General features: G+C 38.9%; 1 protein-coding gene across 5 annotated transcripts in view; it reads left to right on the top strand.

The window, feature by feature from the left end:
* The window catches only part of RSU1 (Ras suppressor protein 1), a 78,323-nt gene that overhangs the window by 29,764 nt on the left and 27,316 nt on the right, over positions 1 to 21,243 (top strand). For 4 of the 5 annotated variants that reach the window (XM_026716123.2, XM_087917105.1, XM_026716124.2 and 1 more), the window contains one exon: positions 9,124 to 9,256. In XM_026716123.2, coding sequence (XP_026571908.1) covers positions 9,124 to 9,256 — 133 coding nt within the window. Of the gene's footprint in view, positions 1 to 44; positions 179 to 9,123; positions 9,257 to 21,243 lie in introns of those variants that run through there. The other variant, XM_087917107.1, reaches the window with a different exon arrangement.

The raw sequence follows: 21,243 nt of genomic DNA, 5'->3' as shown, positions 1-21,243 counted from the left end.
TATTTTCATCTTTTTTTTTTTGCCTCTCTCTCCCAACACTTTAGATATAGTATTTTCTTCTCAAGTGCCAGTGAAGCTTGATGTCCACCCTGCTCTTATGAGAAATTCATTCCTGTCAAGACTTGCATATCAATACATCCTCAGCGGATTTTGTTATGTCTAAGGCCTTTCTTCTTTTCTTTGGGAAACAAAGCATGTGGTGTCAGAGTAATAAAAGCTAAGCTTTTAAAGCATATAGCAAAGCTGAAGAAAATCATAGTTGGCTATAACTGAACAGTTCATTCTGTTCAGTGGCATTATCCCATGATTAGCCTTTAATAAAATTGGATCTGGAAGTATTTATAACTAAATAGGAAAATAAAATTAATTTCTTTCTTCATAGTATTGAAGGAAAATATATCCTTTCTGCTGAAATAAAAAAAGCACTTGAATTTAAGTTTTTCATCTGTGACAGACAAACAGAATAAAGAATGGGCAGAAAAATGAGAGAAAAAGTGTTAATGGATTAATAGAATATGTCCTATGGAAGAAGCCAAATATTGGAATATAATTTTAAAAATACTTGAATGAAGAACTCTTACTTTAACCATGTTCCTACTTTAATTCTTTAAAACCTGTTTTTTTTTTCCTCAGTGGAGAGGGTTTTTTAAAAAGAAGGTGTCTATATAATGAATATTAAGAATAGAGTGCCTGTATTCTCTTAAGCATTTCATATTTTATATTTTAAAAAGTATTAGTTGACAAAGTTGGGAGAAATCCATTCCTCTTTTCAGCGCAAGATGAAGCATTTTTAAAGAGGGCTGCTTCATTTTTGTATAAGTCTTTAAGCATCTCATGTATTTTATTTTGTTAGATAACTTCTCCTGAGTTAATTACTTTTTTGGGAACTTCCTCAAGATATTTTAGATCTTGTGACAGAAAATCCAAATAAAGCCCTGACAAAAAATAAAAGATAAAATTAATGACCCTAATTTTTCTGCCCTTTCTGTAATTGTCCCATTCTGCATTATGTATAACAGGCTTTTTTTCCACCAAAATAACACAGAGCTGGGGTCTCCAAATAGATATTATCTTTTTTCAGATATGAATTTATTTCATTAACTTTTATAGTTCAGCAATTCATTTGAAGTTTTATATCTAACGAGTGAGAATGCCAAACTACATGTGTATGTTTGATATGGTATTTTCAACCTGTGCAAAATTAGAATCAGGGGCTCTTCCCAGATGAAATTTTTGAAGTATGCGTTTTACTTATGTTGTGCAATTGCAGCAGGCTGATTTTTTTCCCTTTATCCCAGAGGTAACATAGCATTTGCTGAATTGTAAGGAGTAGATACTGAGTGGGTGGCTTTTAAACAAGTCCTGTGGTTCTTTTCAGCAGGTAATAAAATGAAAAATCCAATATGCAATTGCAGAATAAGCCTTTGACTGAAATATGATTTTCGCAGAAGCTTTGATCAGAGGGTTACCACTAATCATAGTACTGGCTTGCTTCCCCAGTTCTTGTTTGAACTAGCTAGCATAGATTTTGACAACCCCAACTTTAGCTTATTAGGTTCTCTTAGTCATAGTGCTTAATCCCACTGCCTGATCCTTGTTAAAACGGAAACACTGTTGCAGTCTCTTGTAAAGGAGATAGAGTGAACTAGGGGTGTTCTTGGAATTGTTCAGGGACTGAATTGCTTCCAACAAGTTACTTCTTAAGAGAAGATCTGATACTCATATATCTGGCAAAAGAGCATTACAGGTAGTGCTTGACTTATGAGCAAAATCGAGCCCAACGTTTCTATTGCTAAGCAAAACATTTGTTAAATGAGTTTTGTCCTGTTTAATGACCTTTTTTGCATAGTTGTTAAATGAATCACTGCAACTCTTAAGTTAGTAACACAGTTGTTAAGTGAATCTGGCTTCCCCATTGACTTTGCTTGTCAGGATAACATGACATTGAGAAACTACAACTGTCATAAATATGAACCAGGTGCCAAGCATCTGAATTTTGATCTCATAACCCCTGGGGATGCTGCAATGACCGTAAGTGTGAAAATAGCAGTACCAATAACACTTAGGCTTATATACTACTCTATACAACACTCTCTGAGTGTTTTACAATGTCAGCATATTGCCCTCAACAATCTGGCTCCTCATTTTACTAGCCTCAATGGTGGAAGGCTGAGTCAAACTTGAGCCGGTCAGGATCAAGGTCCAAACTATGGGAAGAGTTAGCCTGCAATTTTGCATTCTAACCAATAGTCATAAGTCACTTTTCTAGTGCCATTGTAATTTCTAACAATCATTAACAAATCATTGTAAGTTGAGGACTACCTGTATTGGGATAATGGAAGCTATTCCTAGGGCAACATATTATTCTTTCTTTTTGCATGAGTTAGATTTTTTTCTAATTACATCAAGCTTGTTTTATTCATAGTAGGGTATGTAGATCATGGAAAATATAAGTTGAGAATAGAGAGAATCATCTTACTGGGAAATTCTAATTAGAAATTGCTGTGATGATAGAACCATGCCTAAGCCTCTCAAATTTGCTTCCAAACTCAAAATAAAAATGATTTACATTAACTTCTAAAATCATCAATTAGAAGTTGTCTACCTAAGCAGATGTTAAATGCCAGCATGAGATTTTGTGCCACGGAGCAAAATATCAATAATAATGGTTATTATTCTAAAATATTTAACATTCTGATCCTGAAATCTTCTTTACTTCAGTAAAAAGGGCTTCTGTCTCTCACGATAGCATGAACTATGCTTGTAAGCAGCTTAGCTACTGGTAGATTCAACCATACCTGGCAGATCTTGGTAGAGAAACCTGATGAAGTATAGTCAAAACACAACCGTGTTAATGGTAAACACACAAAATAAATAAAGACTTGGTTTTTTGCCTGATCAACAGGGATCAGGCACTATGGCTTCTGGACATCAATCCTAAGCAATCAGGACAGCCTGGGAAAAACAGCAAAGCAAATTAAATGGCCAGTTTGAAGAACATTGAATAATTATGAAATGCTGCTTCAAATAAAGTCCTGAAATTGATGAATTTACTATTCTAATTACTATTTGGAAACACAACTAACCACTTTCAGAAACCAATGAACAGAAATTAATGGATCAAAAAAGATTTATCCTTAGAACAGAGCTTTTAGAGATATCGCATCGCAAGTGCTGGTACAATTAGCTACGAATATTAATAATACAGATATTCCTTGTGCAACAATAGAAGTTGGGATCAGAATTTCCATTGCTAAGCAATGCAGTGATAAAGCATGATATCATGTGACCAATTGCTTAGTAATGGCAATTCTCATCGCTGCCATTAACCAAGAATTGTGGATTGTTAAATAAGGACCTGATGCAACCATGACTTGCTGCTGACTTCCAATAAACAAAGCGAATGGAGAAGCTGGCAGGAAGTTGCAAGTCCCTCATTTGCAAGCAGCGTGTTCAAGAGTGCTATAGAAGAGTGCTAGCAGAGCAAGTGTTGTGGAGCTTTGCTGATGGTTGCAGCAGAATCTTTGAGAAAAAGAATCTTTTGAGAAGTATGGGTTAGTTGCCAACCATCTGAATCACAGTCACATAAATCTGCTGTGATGGAACTTTAAGGACCAGTTGCAAGTGTCTCTTGTTCAGCATCATTGTAACTTTAGATCATTATTGAGCAATAATGATTATTGATCATTATTTGTAGTATTAGTAGCCTTCCCAAATAGACCAGACTGGAAATAAAATCAGATAGGCATATAGTACTTTATAGTAAAGCTACATTAACAGAATTTTAGACGAAAGTTTACATTTCTCACAGTCTTTACAATCTCAGAAGGAAGGAAGGGAGAGTATGAAGGGGGGGGGGTATTTAGAGAACTGTTTGAGCAGCTCAGGAAGGCCAAAGAGGAAGAGTGCAGCATGAGCACAAGGAGGCCAGCGGTGGAGGGCCTGGGATTTGTGCAAGCACAGGGAAAGAGTTTTCATGGTATGTGCAAGCATAGGAAACCTAGGGACAGAGGGCACGGGGTGCGTAATATTTGGTGAAAGGCATAAGCAGCTTCGGATAGAATGCACAGTCTAACCAGCAATTGACTTCCATGAAAAAGTGGCAAATCATTTTAATAAAGTGCTTCAAAATTTGGAAAATTTGGAAAAATAGTATTTAAAATTCTACTAGTCATCTATTTTTGCATGCAATTACAAATCAATTCACTTGCCAACAATATTCAAACAACTAATTGGTTTATTTGCAAGTGCAAATTGAAATTACGGTACATATTCAAAAATTGTATCCACATGATCAAAAAATCAGAATTAATGAGATTAAAAGATTAATTATTGATTGAAATGATGGTAAAAATGTCCAAGGTAAACCAGTTTACAAAAAGAACTTGGATAGATTATAAAAAGGGTTTTATTGCCTGCGTAAGTAGATACAGAAATTTTTGGAAATAAGTGGCATTAGAGCAGACCTCCAGAATTTGTTTTAAAAAAACTATAGAAAAATGGAAGATAATTTTGATGGTAAATAGTGAAAAATTAGAAATATGAACACTAGGAAAGTTTTTTTTTTCAAGGGGAATTCTTTAATTCCATTGCTGCTTATGATTTCAGTAATAAATCTCATTCATATCCTGAATAAAATAAAATTTGAATATGAGCTGTAAAAGCAAAGTGGAAAATATTTCACTTGTTATAGAAAGATGATTTGAAGGTATATAGAGAATCAAAAAATGATGTTGAATCTTTACATAAGAATATATTGTACACTGAGGATATCAAAATAAAATTTGGATTTGACAAATGTAACTAAAAATATTCAATTATATTCCTTTAATTAAATATTAGTACTAATTTTGTAGCTTTCTGTAACTTAAAGGTATATGATAAACGTCTGATGATAAAAGTGATCTTATGCAATCCTTAGCTGATAGAATCATTTCTTGAGTTTTTCTTGTTGACTTGTAGATACCTTTTAAGTTATTTTTGTTCTTATGGATTAAATTACTTGTCTAACCTCACTGACAAAATAATTATCAGTCTAGAGTGTGTGTCAAGGCATCTTTATTCAATGGATAAGTTTTCAGACTCAGAAATAATAGCTAATTAGACCACATAGTATTAGTTCAGAGGCTCATAATCATGGAATTGATGTTGGCTATAAAGCCTTAGATCAATATATAAAATATAGGAATCACAGTCAAAATAGATTTTGAAAAATATATTAAGTCATTCTTAGTTGTTGACACATTAAGGAGAATAACACATATATTTCAAAAAAATTCAAGTACATTTTGGCTATATCCACTATGGCAGGGGTCCCCAACCACGGGCTGGACCGCTACTGGTCCGTGGATCATTTGGTACCGGGCAAAAAGAAAATAAAAATAAAATAAAAATGGCGGCTTTCTTCGCCTTCGGTGAATGCTGCTGGGATCAGGATCAAGAACACAAGGAAAGAAGGGAGGAGGAAGCAACCAAAGCCTGTCCTGCTCTCCAGCTCAGTGGCTTCGGTTTCCTCCGCCTCGTTCCTCTCTCAGTCGCTCTCTCGCTCCTTCACCAGCCCAGGAAGAAACTGCTTCAAAGAAGCCGGCAGGGTGGCTTTTCCTGTCGGCACAGCTCCTCAAAGCGCCCGTTCACCCCCACCCGCCTCCCATGGTTCAATCCAGTGCTCCGTTTGCCTGCCTGCCTGCCTTCGTTTCTGGTTATTTCGGAGCAGCTTTGGCTGAGAATAATAACTATTCGCCTCTTTTACTCAGCCGAAGCTGCTCCGAAACAACCAGAAACGAAGGCAGGCAGGCAGAACGGAGCACTGGATTGAACGCTGTGGCGGCAGGGTGGGGTGAACGGCGCTGGAGGAGCTGCCGTTGCTTTTGCCTTCTCCCTATGTCTTCCCTCTGTTAAAATCCCCCACACACACACTTATTTTCAGGCGGATAGATTTCGTGTCTGAGCATTCTCACATGACGGTGGGACTTTCCCCCCCCAAAAAAAACAGTTAAAGAAAAAACAATATATCCTCATGCAAGAACTTTTCTGCTTCCGATTGCCCCCATGCTTACAAGTTGCAAAGGAAACACGGAAGCAGGGAAGCGGCTACCCAGCTCCGGAGCTCCACACCATTTTTTTTCAGAGGATTCTGACTCGAGTATAAGCCGGGGTTTTTTTCAGCACAAAAAATGTGCTGAAAAACTCGGCTTATACTCGAGTATATACGGTACTTTTGGCTGGAACTTAAATTTCCAAAAAACCTTGATCAAAAATATGATACCTTTTGTTTCTTCCTTGTATTGTGTTATTATTCTAAAATGGAATTCAGCCAGGGGTGGGATTCAAAAATCCCAGCAACTGGTTCGCTTCCTGGTTGCTCAGTGGGTGTGGCCTGGTGCACGTGGCTTACTTCCTGTTTCCAGCTTCTGGTGGGCCTCCAGAGCCCAGGGATGCCATTTTCGCCCTCCCAAGGGTCTGGAACTTCCCCCCAGGCCTCTGGGAGGGAGAAAATAGCCTCCTCCGGGCTCTGGAGGCTCACTGGAAGCCCGGAAACAGGCCTATTTCTGGACTTCCGACACTTCCAAGATGGCCATTTTTTGCCCTCTTAAGGATCCAGAGGCCTCTCCCAGGCCTCTGGGAGGGCAAAAATGACTTCCCCCAGGCTCTGGAGGCCCACTGGAAGCCAGAAACAGCCCAATTTCCGGACTTCCGGTAGTTCCAGCAGGGTTATTTTTCGTCCTCCCAAAAGTCCAGAGGCTTCCCTCGGGCCTCTCAGAGGGTGAAAATGGCCTCCCCTGGCCTCTGAAGGCCCTCCAGAAACTGGAACAGGCTTGTTTCCAGACTTCCGGAAGGCCCATTTTTCCCCGTCCCAGAGCCTCCATGCAGACCCTGCACTTACCTCCATCAAAAATGGGCCACATGGGGACTCCTGGAAGGGGCGGGGTGGGGTAGATGGGGCCAGCTCATCGGGTAAAAAATTGGTTTGGTGAACCAGATGTAACTTCAACATCCGGTTCGTCTGAACCGGTCCGAACCAGTAGAATCCCACCTTTGTATTCTGATTTGAAATCTTGCTTGAAATCTCAAGAAGTTTGCCAATTGTACCCACTTAAATATAGATATTCTGACATCTGAGAGTGCTATGAAGCTCCGGCCATCATGTAGCTTATGCTACTATCGTGGTCTCGGACTACAGTATATGAAAGAAAACTTCTTTACATGTATTCTTAATCAAATCCTAACATCATTTTTTGATTTCCATGCTAATCATATAGTTAGTAGATATTTCATAGCAATCTTTCCAGCATTACTGGAATTGTGTAATACCTTCTTTGGTGAGGTGTGTCTAGTGCTTGCTTTACAGATAATCCTCACTTAACTATGGTAATTGAGACTGGAATTTCAATCAGAAAGCAATATGATTACGAAGTGCAATGTCACGTGACTGCATCACTTAGTGATGGCAATCCCAGTTGTCCATATAATTAAGTGACAATTGTGGGTTGTTAAGTAAGTGGGTTGTTAAGTCCTGGTGGTTTGTAAGCAGGCCAGCAGGCAGGTAACTTGCCTGCAGTGCAAAGTATATGGATAAGGGAAGCTGTGTGGGTGACCAGCACAAGCATTGTTGGGCTTGGCTGGGGTGGTTCATGCCGAGTAGGAGAAGTACACAGATTGCTAATACCATGATTCAGGAGTGGTCGTTGCCAGGCAGGAGAATGTGTATAAGTAGTTGGCAAGGAGTAAGCACAGCAATAGATGTTGAGAGTTGTGATGACCCGGGGCGTGGCATGAAGGCAACCCAGCCAGAAAATAGGTATGAGTCCCTTTATTTGCTCCAATTTCGCCCCCAACGTCCCAGTTACTCTCCAGCCTGGAGAAAAGCTCTCCCACGAATCTACAACAGCCTCTGGCTGCAGATACTCCAAATGCTATAAGCAGAATGACTGCAATCAATCAATCCAGCAGGGTAAGATAATGAATCCAATAATTGCAGCAAGGTAGATAAGCACATAGAAGCATGGCAATAATTCACACAGACAGAAGGAATGCCAGGAATGCAGGCTAAAACTCACAACATTAGATAAATTCACTATTTGTCCCTGACAAACACCCCTCCCAGCTGCCTCTACTTTAAATTCCATCCCCAGGTGTGGGGGCCTTTTCCTTCCTCGTAAGCATGCAATCCACATTGTTCTCTTCTGCGTTCTTCCCTGTGTGCCCTAAGATGAGGAGGGGGTGGGCCTTGTCTTCATCTGAACCCCTCTCCCATGTTCTATCTCTCCCCCTGCTCTGCCCAGCCCTTCCCCAGTTTCCTCCACAGCCAATGGAATGACTCCCACTGTCTCTCAGGTGTTCGTCTTCCCCCTCAGATTCAGATTCCGACAGGGGCATGACAAGGGACAAGAGAATAGGGCCACATCCAAAATTGCATGTTATCAACCCTGGCTTACCTCACCTCTCACATGGTAGTTAACTCAGCATACCTTCTCTCAAATAAAATCTTCTATTTCAAATCACATGCAAGTATTTTCACAGAAGTCAATATACTTGGATGGTCCAAAAGACAAAGATGGTTTTCGGTTTTAGATGGCTTTTAGGTTTTGCATGGTTTTCATGTTTAAAAGACTCTAAAAGACAGAGTTAGAGACTAAAATTTCATATATTCATGAGCATATGAATTTTATGAAAATATACCAGTTAAACTATCCATGTTTGTTAATTCAGCCTTTCAAATATTTTTTATAAGAAGCAGGGGGTATCACAAGATTTGATATCTCTCCCTTCAGGACTTCATAGGAAGGTTCAATTTCAAACCTTCAGGGCAAGGATAATGAATCTCCAATTTGCAGAAGTTTCCAACACAGCCCATACATACCTCAAGATCTTCTCCCTTCCCCAGAGTTAATTTATCAGGTGTTGACTAGATCATTCCAAGTGTAATAGATTTTCACACCTCTCTTCTAGGTCACATATTGATCTACTCAATATGTAGGAATTTGCATATTCATGCTGCACTTGCTGTTGTTGCCTTTTTTGCTTCCTCCTATTTTTTTTTCTCCTTCCTAGATAGTATTAAAGCATTCTTCTTGTAATCAGATGTTCTTCAGCAATATTAAATTCCTGTTTTAATTTTTTCAGGAAACTTGGATTTGACAGGTCAAAAGCAAGTCTTCAAAGCAGAAAATAATCCATGGGTAACTCCTATTGCAGATCAATTCCAACTGGGTGTTTCTCATGTGTTTGAATATATTCGTTCAGAAACATACAAATAGTGAGTATTGCATTTTTGCATATGTTTTGTTCCATGGTTCCTTGCTCTGATATTTATTAGGACTTTTTGTTCTGTTATTCATCTCATAACCAAAGGGTCAACATTTCCCTGAATTTAAATTAATTTTCCCATTCTAATGTTTTCAAAATATAGTGTTACATTTCTCATCAAGCCACCATAATTATTGTTAAGTTTTTGTTTCCCCTAATATGTGATAAGTGACAATAGAGGAGGTTTTTTTTTCCCTATACACATGTAGCATTTATTCCTTCCAGCCTACATTTTGTCTAAACCATTGCAGCTTATTTCAATTAAACCTTTGATATGATTCAACAAAACTGTAAAAATTTTATAACTTTTCTGAATGAGGAAAAAAGAATAGAAGAATTTTGCCAATATTGTGTTGCATGTTATATTAGTAAATATATGCCTTAAATAAACATTAAATAAATAGAACATTATATATTACTGAATTATTGTTTGTAACCTTCGAGATTGGAAGATATAGGTCAACAATTTTTGAATCAAGGTAATTCCAGTAGAATAACTTACAGAATGTTGAGATCCATGATTCCCATAGGAATGAAATTTGTGCAAGTCGTGGTGTTTCAGCACCATCATGCCTTGCAACTACTGTACACTTTCCAGAAATCCATAGGTTGTGTGGCTCAAGAGAAGATGGGAGCACCAAATGTTCACCCTCTTCCCACTTCTTCTTTACCCTGCAATCAATTGGTCGGCAGCAAATTTTGACAGATGAACAGCTATTGTCTATTTTGGAATTGATGCTGAAAACTGAAATCTCTTAATGATGCTGGGCAGTGAGGGAAGTATGAGGTATCAATTCAAGCCCCCTAGCCACAAAGTAGGGCTGCCTGGGGGTTGACAGGAAAGCCCTCTTCCGCTCAGTATAGAAGGGGCTCAGTATAGAGGTCGTGCTATGGTGGTGATGCTCCCTGCTTGCTTTCCACAAGCAACATCAATTGGGATAACCAGTAGGAAGTCGAAAGTTGCTTCTGGTCCCACTGTTTTTTTTGTGATCTTCATTTACAACATTCCATCAGTTTCCCAGCCAGTCTCATGATCACTCACAGAGGGGAAGGGAACGGGAGGGGGAAGGCAGGCAGACAGGCAGGAAGGAAAGGAAGGAAGGAAAGAAAATTTCTGCTCCCCACCAGAGTCCCCTAAGGAACACAGTGGGGAAGCTGGGAGGAAATCAAAGGTTGCTATTGATCTCACTGCATTTTTGTCCTCTTTTGGTCATTCTTTTTTTCCCGTTTAGGTAAAGAAATATCTCTGAAATGATAATCTGAAGGGCACAAGTTGTCTAGTATCTCTCAGAATTAAAGTCATGTTTTCATATTCTATCCCTGTTGGCTATAAAAGTGCATTTTTAAAAATTGATCATGTGACATAAATTATTTAGTCCAAATTTAAGATATGTTGCTTTATATGGAAAACTGTTTACATTTGTGATAGTGCTTATGAAATTTCTTGATCAATTTTGTGAAACAATACATTTCAACTTTTTCCATGGATGAATGGATTGATTGATTAATTGCTATCAAGTCACTTTTTAGTCCTAGTGACTACATAAATATATTTTCTCCATAATTTGCTTAACTTTCACTTAGAATTTATTGAGAAGCATTCTTTGCCAATTGGTCTAAGGCAGGGATATCAAACTCAATTTCATTGAGGACAACAGGAGGGTTGTGGTTGGCCTTGAAGACCGAGGGATATGGCTGGTGGCAGCCTTTCGAGCTGGAACATAGCCTTAGATCTGTGGGGCTGCCCTGGAGCCAGTGAGAGGCCACCCTGCCACCTCAGCCTTGCCCCCTGGGAACGCGCACAGGAGGCAGCGAGTGCTGGCATCCTGGGTGAAAGGGAAGCTCTCGGAATGCAATCAGCCTGCGGGGCAAGACAGTTCTCAGTGACACTAGGCTCCACGCACTCGCTGGCCCTTGTGTGCACGCCCAGGGGATAGGGTGGGACGGCACCATTCCGTGGGCCAGGTCTAAACACATCACGGGCCTTGTGTTTGAAATATCTGCTCTAGAGTAATATAAAAATGATTTGGGATTAGCAGAAGGTAAATGGAAGAAAATTCTGGGAGTGGTGAGTAGTGCAAGAGTTGGAATATCTTTTGCATGTGGGTGAGATACATCAGTGTAATTGATGGTGTGGTGGGAGGAGACTATTTCCTGAATATTCTGAAAGGAAAATTCAAGTGGAATTTAAAGAATATTTTACGTCTGCTGTCTTGTTTCATTTTCAAAGGGTTTATAGACATATCCAGAATAGGTCTAATCCAGCTGCTGAATATGTTTCCTTGTTTACATTTAAAATCACATTTCTAGGCCTTAATTAATAGTGTTGGTGGAATAAATATGCCTCCACACTGGCATAAACAAATTCTATCAGTAAAGCTTACTTATGTCCTCAGGACACTATTTAGATATGAATATATTGCTATCAATGTTACCTTTTTCTGATGGAACAGAATATTTGTGTAGTATCAGCCTGTAATATCAGCCTGGATCAAAACATCTCCAATTTCCTGTCATCAATCCTGTCTTTCTAAATAAATACCCACTTACTTAGCCAAGTAGATTTATGTGATATCTACATTCCTACCAATTATTGATTATCTCACCGATTATTGATAATTTGTACATATAAAACAGAATGTCCTAGAATGTTGTTTGTTTGACACATTACAAAAACAGAAGGTATTTCAGAGTAATATATCAGCTCTGTGTTTGAAAGTGCCATAGCTAAGAAAGGGAATTAAAGTGCATAAATTATTGAAATAAGCTTTCACCTTCTGGTTCATGATGCATTTTCAATGAGGCCTTCAGTAGTGAATGAATTACCTTCCCATGGATTAGAGTATATGTCAATTGCAACCACCATATGTTAGGAATTATGATGAAACCATAAAAAAATGTCTGGCTGTGTTAAATGAGATGTAAATTCAGTAATATTGCACTGAGCCATTGTCTTAACAGTTAAGAAGTTGTAATTAGCCAGACAATGTATTGGATCCTTAATGGATGAGATTTTTTGATGCAATGTAGTTTTGAAAGATGTCCTTTTAATCCATGTTAGGTTTTCTTCCAGTAGTTTTAGGCTCCGAATTTTTGGGATAGAAGTGCTGTAACTCTGAGCTCTTGGTATGTGCAGCAGGGTTTTGTTTTGTTTTTTGTATCAAATAATACTTCAGAAAACTTTGTATTAAAAGGGAAAGTGTTATGGGAGATTATACATGAAAACACGAAAAGGTTACTTTTGATAGCTGTCCTTATAATAAAATAAACATCTAATAAATAATAATTCTGTATTAATTCTTGATTTTAAATTCCAAAACTAATATGAATATGTATTCCATTAAAATGCAGTATGTTACTTTTGTAATATACTACATTTTGTTAAAGCAATTCTTTCCTTTGAAACAACAAACTATATATAGTGTATTTCTTTGATGCTTTTGTTGACTTGGGTTTTGGTTTAGTTCTTAGAGGCTAGAGACATTATTTAGATGTTCCATATAATCCAACGTTGTTTTTACTTGCTTGTTTGTTTATTCATAGAATTTTGAAGAGATATATCTGGTTAGCAAGCTGATAAACTGAAAAGACACAGAAAAGAAGTGTAATGGAAAAGATACAGAGAAGAGAGATGCATTCCTCAAATCCATAACAAAATGGATATGCCTTCCTCAAAATATAGTCAAAATGTGTGGTTGGGAAAGCTAAGTTATATTCTGATCCATCCAGAGGGCTCCACATTAGGAAAAAATAGGATGCCTATATTTAATTTAACCTTATTCTTCCTTTAGGACAGGGGTCAGGGAACTTTTTTACCTCTTACCCCCAAAAAATTTATAAACGCAGACGTTACCCTCCCGGCCTCTCCCCCTCCCCGGCCACCTCAGGCTGCTGACACATAATTTGGAGGTCGAGGCGGGAGGAGGTGCCCTCCCCCCCGCGGCTGGGAAGAAGGCGGGATAGCTCGCCCAGGGAATGAAATGTCACCAGGCTTCCCGAGGGCTTCTGGGAATTTTCTCGGGGCCAAGGCGGCAGTTGCAGGTGCCTCTTCGCTTCCTGTGTGCCTGGCAGTGATGAGAGGCTTCGGGAGGGAGCCGGGCTGGCTGGCTAGTTGGCAGGCAGGCAGGGCCTGGGGGCAAGAAAGCGGGAAGGAGGATGATATTTGGGAGCCACGGTGACACAAACTGCGCGCAAAAGCGTGCGGTCATCGCAGCGCGGGGAAAGCGTCCCTTTTCCCAAAATGCTCTGCCCTATGCCAGAAGCTCGCCTTCCCTAAAAAAGGGCGGCGCGGCTCTTGCAGAATCTAGCCTGGAGTCATTTCCGACCCAGGAAACAAGGGTGGGGTGGAGGGGATAAATTTGCCTCAAGGGTGTTTTAATAACTGCTGCTATGCCGATAGTTCCGCCATTGGCCAGCGCAACCTCCTCATTACCCCCAGATTTTCACTTTTACCCCATTTGGGGTAATTTACCCCTGTTCCCTGACCACTGCTTTAGGAGAAAGACAAGACCTTTCCCCTTCCTCTAAGTCATAATGCTAAAGCCTCTTCTTTGAAAGTAATAACTATATCATTTTTATTGTGCTCCTAGTCACCTTTCAAAGTAACCTTTTATATCTGAAGTATAATTCTCCAGGGATCATGTATGCCTAAGATAGTGACATGATAGTAGACTTCATTGGTTATAATCAGTGGTAGGATTTAAATTTTTTTACTACCAGTTCTGTGAGTGTGGCTTATTTGGTGGGCATGGCTTTTTTGTCATGTGACTGGGTGGGCGTGGCCAATTTGACATCACTCACATCAAGGGGTGCCTTGCCTGGCTTCAAAGAGATACAATTTTCCTCTCTATTTATTTACTATTACTGAACATCCAAAATACACTATTTAATCCTATGTATATATGCCATATGTGTATGTATATATTACATAGTATAGTGTGTGTAAAGGCACACAAAAAGATACATTATCTACTATACTGTATGTGTTTGCACACACACACACACACACACACACACACACAGAGCTCTTCTAAAACTATACACATTCAGTCTCACTGTGTTTGGAAAAACACACCCATAGTCCACTTACTGCCACACATTTAACTATAACTCCTGTACATTAGAACATTGCACACACCTTCAGATTTACTTCCTAGCCTGCACATGACCGTTAGACCCAAAAGATATCATGGATTGAGTAAAATGTAAACTGAGTAAAACTCACTTAATAACGCTCTTGCTTAGCAACCAAAATTTTGGGCTTAATTATGGTTATAAGTGAAGGACTATCCCTGCCTTCCTCTGCATGGCAACCTTGTCCTTGTAAACTCCTCTGCCAATTTTCTTCTCTGTTAGAGGCACCAAAATAATCCATATTCCATATGATATAAGGTTTCCCGCTAGAGCAGGGGGTTGGACTAGATGGCCTCCAAGGTTCCTCCTAACTCTGCTATTCTATGATTCTGTAAGGATCTCCTGCTGGAGCAGGGGATTGGACTAGAATAGGGGCCTTCAAACTTGACAGCTTTAAGGCTTGTGGATTTCAACTCCCAGAATTCCTCCTCCAGTCATGTTAGTTCAGGAATTCTGGGAGTTGAAGTTCACAAGTCTTAAACTTGCCAAGTTTGAAGTCCCTTGGACTAGAAGATGACCTCTGAGATCCTTCCAGCTCTACATTGCTGTGCTATTTCAAAGAGTCTTCTGAAGCCAGGGTTTGTGTCCTTCCTTCCTCTCCTTTTTTCTCTCCCTCCCTCCCTCCTTCAATGTATCCATTCATCCATATATCTCATTCACTTTCTCCCCTTCCTCCCTCTTTCTTTCTTTCTTTCTTTCTTTCTTTCTTTCTTTCTTTCTTTCTTTCTTTCTTTCTTTCTTTCTTTCTTTCTTTCTTTCTTCTCTCTCTCTCTCCCTTCCTTCCATCCATTTTCTTTGTCTATCCCCTTTCTTCCTTTCTCTTTCTCTTTTTCTTTCTTTCACTTTTCTCCTTTTCTTTCTTCTCTCTCTCTCTCTTTCTCCATCTCTTTCTCTGTTTCCATCTCTTTTTCTCTCTTTTTTCTCTGTCTCTTTCTCTTTACCTCCCTCTCTCCCTGTCCTTCTATCCCTCCCCTTCCTCCTTCCCTCTCTCCTTCTAAAGCTAGGAGAGGAGACCCACCTGAAACAAACACACACACATGCTTATAAGCACCTGGCAGCATCATTCATTACAAGGGTTCTTCCTGGCCAGTCTCCAGTCCTGCGTTACCCAAAAGAGCCGGCAGGCAAGGCTTCCGGGTCCAACAAAGGGGCCATGGGCGGGACTTCCTCTGCTCCTGCTTTTGGGGCTGGGAAATTCAAGCAAGGGTCTGCAACCTCACCCCCACCCATCGGCAGCTCTGGGCTAGGCAGCTTTTCCGACTGCCTGAAACCTTCCTTACCTTCCTTCCTCCTGCACTGAAAGGCTATAGGCTTCTTGCAGTAGCTTTGCTATGCTTCTCCAACACGCTGCTGCGTTCTAGGCACCAGCTACACAGGTCCACCCCATTGAGCCCACTGCACCGAAGGGACTTGTCCAAGAAAGTCCGACGCAGTGGTGCAGCACTCCGAAAGAGGTGGCTGGAGGTGACTTTTTTTTGGTCTCCAGACGCCCCTTTTTCAGCACAACCAGACAGCTTCTCTCCTCCTCCTCGGCCATATAGAACAAACAGGCAGAGAAGGAGGAGAGCAGCCATCCAGTTGGGGGAGGCTTCTTGCACTGAAAAAGGGGCATCTAGACATGTGGCCACCTACTGGCTGGCTGGGCTGGGCTGGAAGAGGCGTGTCCACTGGGAGAAGGAAAAAAGCATGCTCTGGGAGGGCGGGCAGGTGGGTGAGTGGATGTCCAGGGCCTCTGCACACGTGCGCTGCATATGTAGTGGCTGCACATGTAGTGCGCATGTGCAACAGCTGTGCCCGAGCTACGCTGCGGTAATCATGTGGTAGGGAAAGCTAGGAGAGCGACCAGGGCAAGTGAGCGACCGGGGCGGGGGCATGGCTAGCCAGGGGTCGCCGCTGGTTCAGCGACCCATGACAAATCACCGCTACTTGGTCGCCCAAGCCGGTGCAAACTGGTTGAATACCACCTCTGGTTATAATGTACTCAGCAAGTGCACATAGACATAAATATTTAAAACAAAATGGCAAATTAAATTCCTTTGAATAATTGCAGTCCTGAAACACTATTCAAAATTGGTATAATGTAATTAGTAATCTGGTGGTAAGCTTAATGTGATAAGAAAGACGGATGTTTAGGATTTGCCTTGGTGGCTAGACCTCATGAAGCAAGAGGATATTTTCTAAATATGTTATGCATATTAATTATGCTGTCCTGATTATTTCATTATGTGCAACCAATAGCTCTTTTTTTTCTTAACAACATAGGATTTCAATGATCTCATTTATGATCCTGATTTTGAGCTCACTATCTGATTACCTTATCTCAGCTAAACCTTTATTACAGTGGTTGCAGTATTTTTCACTCTTTACTTTTTTGTGTGTAACTGTTATACTAAACATACACTTTTTTCACACTTGCTTTGAGAGGTGCTGTTTCTTTCAGTGACCTTGTCATTTCACTTCATGCAGTTCTTGAGAAGTGTTTTACTTCATTACCATTGTGAAATTAACTTGTAGAATTAACCTTGTAAACCAGAGCAATTCAGCAGCATGTTTAAAAAGTGGCCAGTCCTCAGAATGCTAAAATTGACCAAACTGACTATCAAAAGGTCCTTTGGGACTATACTCCCAACACTGCTTCCATCCTGTATTCTTGCTCCCTGTTTATTAGAATGAGAATACCATCTGTGAAGGTAGAGTATTGGGGGAACCATCTTCCCAAATAAGGATCAATGGAACACAGGATGAACTTCAACTGTAAATAGAAAGCCACTGAATTGATCAACTTAATCACTGAGAAAGACCAATACACTTTCTTAAATTCAGTAATGTGAGATAGTGAATGTGTATTGTGGCAGGAAAACAGCTTTTTTTAATATTGCTGCAATAGTTGGATTATCTTCTCAGCTATTATCTTCATGTGATGTCAAATGATGTTAATACAACAAATGAATTTTAATATTTAATACGTGAAAAAAGACCTTTCCGGTAGGTAAGATAAGAAATAGGACAAGATGAGCTAATTCTACTTTATTGTAAGGCTACCAGAAATCTTGTAAATCTGAAAGTGAAAAATCTTGGTTTATGCCAAGATCCTAAGTAATTTTGAGACAAAATTACTTAGGATCAGAATTTTAGAAAATAAGTGGTTTTTTAAATGGCTATATGTTACCTTTGATTCATCTCTTGTATATAGTCTTTTGTTTTAATCCAAATAAGAAATTTCTAAAATGTTGGGATGGAAATACACTCTGCAAGGGCTTGTCCTTTCAGGTGGATGCTTCTAGATATCACTGCCAAATATTGTTTCAGAAATAGTGTCTGTTTTATAACAAGTCAGTGCTGAACTCGAGAGAATTACTTAGTGACATCTAAAAAAAATTGAGTGAACCCAAATTTTTCAGAACATATTTAATGCCCTGTTTGAAGTTACGTACTGTTTTTATAGCTCCCTTTAGATTATCCAGAATGGTTAAAACTGTTCTGCACCAATATAGAGATAAAAGTTCTATATTGTAAAAAAAGAAAATTGATGACAATATCTGCAATAAGTCTCCTTGGTGACATCATGTCGTTACGTAAAAGAAATCTTAAGATTGTGCTGGGAGATGTATGATCCTCCAGATATAATTGGGCTCCAATTCTCATTCTAGTCAGCTTATGACTTACTTCAAGTGATACAGATGTTTGATCATTTGAATCTGCCATTGCTTGATTGATTAGATCAGCACAGGCCTTTTAAAATATTTTTTTGGTCCTTGTGGGCCACAGAGGTCTGCAGAGTGAAAAGTGAAATGCTTTTTCTGTTTTTTAAATATGGGAAGTAGGCACACCTACACTAAACATGCCTGTACATTTGTCTCGAATTTTATTTTTCAATGGCAGGAATAAAATCCTGGAGACTACTGAAATCTTCAAAATGGCATTGCACTTCACAGAGTGATCATCACAAAATTAAATCCTTTCTTAGCCTATAAAAGGTTTGTCTAGTTAGCATTCTGTTGTTGATGTGATCTAATGCAGTATGGCATAACAGTTAATTTTGATGCAGCCTTTCTGTGTATAAGTAGACAAGTGGAATCAGAATTGCTAAGCAAGACAGTTGTTTAAGTTATATCCAATTTTATGACCATTTTTGCCACAGAATTAAGCTAATTACTGCAGTTGTTAAGTGAATCATGAGTCGTTAAGCAAATCTGAGTTCGCTCATTAACTTTACTTGTTGGAAGCTGTCTAGGAAGGTTAGAATGGCTATTGTATATCCCAAGGATGCTGCAACCATCGTAAATACATGCCAAGTGCCCAAATTTCAATCATGTGACTGTAGAGATGCTATAACGGTTGAAGTATAAGGACTGCTTGTAATTTGTTGTGAGCGCTGTTCTATCTTCGAATGGTTGCTAAATGAATCGTTACAAATCAAGAGCTACCTGTAATCCACATAAAAATAAGAAAAAAAATGCTCTAATTCTACTTTATTGTAAAACACATTAACAGAATCTTAAAAGTCTTTAAAAGTGCAAATCTTCCATGTTTCTTTTACAGCCTTATAAGTTGGGGAGGGGGGCTCTTTTGTGAGTTTCTTTCTCTTCCCTTATGCAGGCATTGCGGCTCCTAATCTGATTGTTCTTTAGATAATCTTTTCCCATCTCCTAAAATCTTTCCCACATACCATTACACTAATGCTGGAAATGAACCAGTTCAGAACTAAGCTAAGAAAGGACAGTACTAAAAATTGGTAAATTTTTAACTCCTTTATAATTTCAAAAATACTTGGATGGTTCATCATATTTACAGTGGGCAAGATGAGTTATTATGTACATTGCCTATTTCTATTTGAGACATAAATTAAAAAGCAGCATTTTTATAATAAAAGAGAACACACTGCAGTTTCTATTCTCTACACAGTAATATCTTATTTTATTATGTGCTGGATTTTTACTGAGCTCCAGTTTCTTATTTCAAGCTTCATATTGTGCAAGATTTTTATGTTATCCCAGGCAGTTTTTTTAAAAAAAAACTTGGCTGCTGAGGGCTATCTGGTAACGGAGAAGTCATTCTTGCATAGTGAAGTGATTAAGTGGATATTATTTCAAATTAAATTAACTAATTTGAAATTTAGCTTAATCCTTAATTTTATTTTAGTGAACAGAGGCTACTTAAGGTTAAAATAACTACTTTCAGGCTACTGTGTAGTACATTGTATGTGTAGCATAGCGGAAGTAATAATATGAAGCCAGAAACTTTGGCTAACTATTTAAATGCTGTCCAACTACATTTTTAATTTGAAAAAAGGGAAACCAACTGACTTTCTTTCAGGATGTTGCTATATTTTTAAGAACATGTGATTTATCAATGACAGACATTCTGTGTAAGGATGTCTGTCCTTTTATGCTGCAATATTAGTTTTTTTAGTTATTTTAAGAAAAATAGACTAGTATTATTCTTACTAGTAAGGTTGTACATGTTCTTAGAATACACCACATGCTAATACCACTTCAGCAGGATATTTTCATTTTTCCCTAAAAATTAACTTCTAACAATATTTTGCCAGTCAGTTTGGTGTAATGGCTAAGGCATCAGGCTAGAAACTAGGGAACTATGAGTTCTAGTGCCTTGGGCACAAACCCAGCTGGGGACCTTAAGCCAGTTGCTTTCTCTCAGTCCTAGGAAGGAGGCAATGACAAACCACTTCTGCAAAACCTTGCCAAAAAAACCTGCAGAAACTTGTGTGTGTGTGTGTAACATACATACATACACACACACATACATACGTACAAGATTTGATGGAGACTGGAAGACAGCTGTAGAAATGAAGAATCTCGGTTGCTTAAACACACAAAGCTTTAAAGAGATTACATAAAGTTGGAAAAGACCCCCTCAGCTAATTCTCACAGAAAGTTTAATAGCTCCCATCTCATACCTCTGATCAGACTTAGTTTGCTTTGATCAAGAATTCCTCAGTAAGAAATTCCCACATCTGCACTAACAGAAATTCATGCCAGAAGGATTGATCAGTTTACAAAGAATTTGAAGACTTGCTTGTTACATAGTAATGCAAAGTATGTAAATATATCCCAATTCTTCCAACACTTATCTCGTTTTAATAGCAATAATACTTCGCTTCATAGTACTTTACAGCATTCTCTGAGCAATTTACATTTGCTCACCATATTGCTACCAAAATAATCTGGGTCCTGATTTTACTGACCTTAGAAGGATGGAAAGCTGAGTCAACCTTGAGCTGCTCAACAACTCCAAGATGTAGGCAGAGTTAGGCTTCAACATTACATTTTAACCATTGTGCCACCATGGCTCCTCTAGTTATATTTTTGTAGCAAACCCTTATTACCCATTAAAATTATGCTCTCTTGAACCAATCAACTGTTCAAAAATACACTCTGATGTGTATTTTACAAAACATCAAGGAATTTGGCTATACTTTATCTGGGTCCATACACTGAACAAAGACTGGCATCAAGAGTACTTGGGAGGAAAACCACCATGAAATATCCGGACTGAAGTATAGATTGTATCTCTCTACCTCCCTCCTGCTGGATTTTTCCCATTGGTTTATAGGATTTATCAGACGTTAATATAAGCTTTAAGTACAACCAGAAAGGTCTTCACAATATGGAAAATCTATTGGCTGTGTATATTCCTACTGACTTTCAAGCATGATTTATTGGGTAGAATCTAGAAAACTACTTTCCAAAAGTGATCTTGAATAAGCAGATTTCCTGATATTGGATTGAAAGTATAAACTGTACTATAATTTATTTTCCACAAATGTTTGATATGATACAG

The sequence above is a fragment of the Pseudonaja textilis genome, chromosome Z (assembly GCF_049901715.1).
Source record: "Pseudonaja textilis isolate UNSWEBS1 chromosome Z, rPseTex1.2, whole genome shotgun sequence".
Taxonomy (NCBI): domain Eukaryota; kingdom Metazoa; phylum Chordata; class Lepidosauria; order Squamata; family Elapidae; genus Pseudonaja; species Pseudonaja textilis.
The sequence above is the reverse complement of the archived record's forward strand: the minus strand, read 5'-3'. Positions and strand labels throughout refer to the sequence as shown.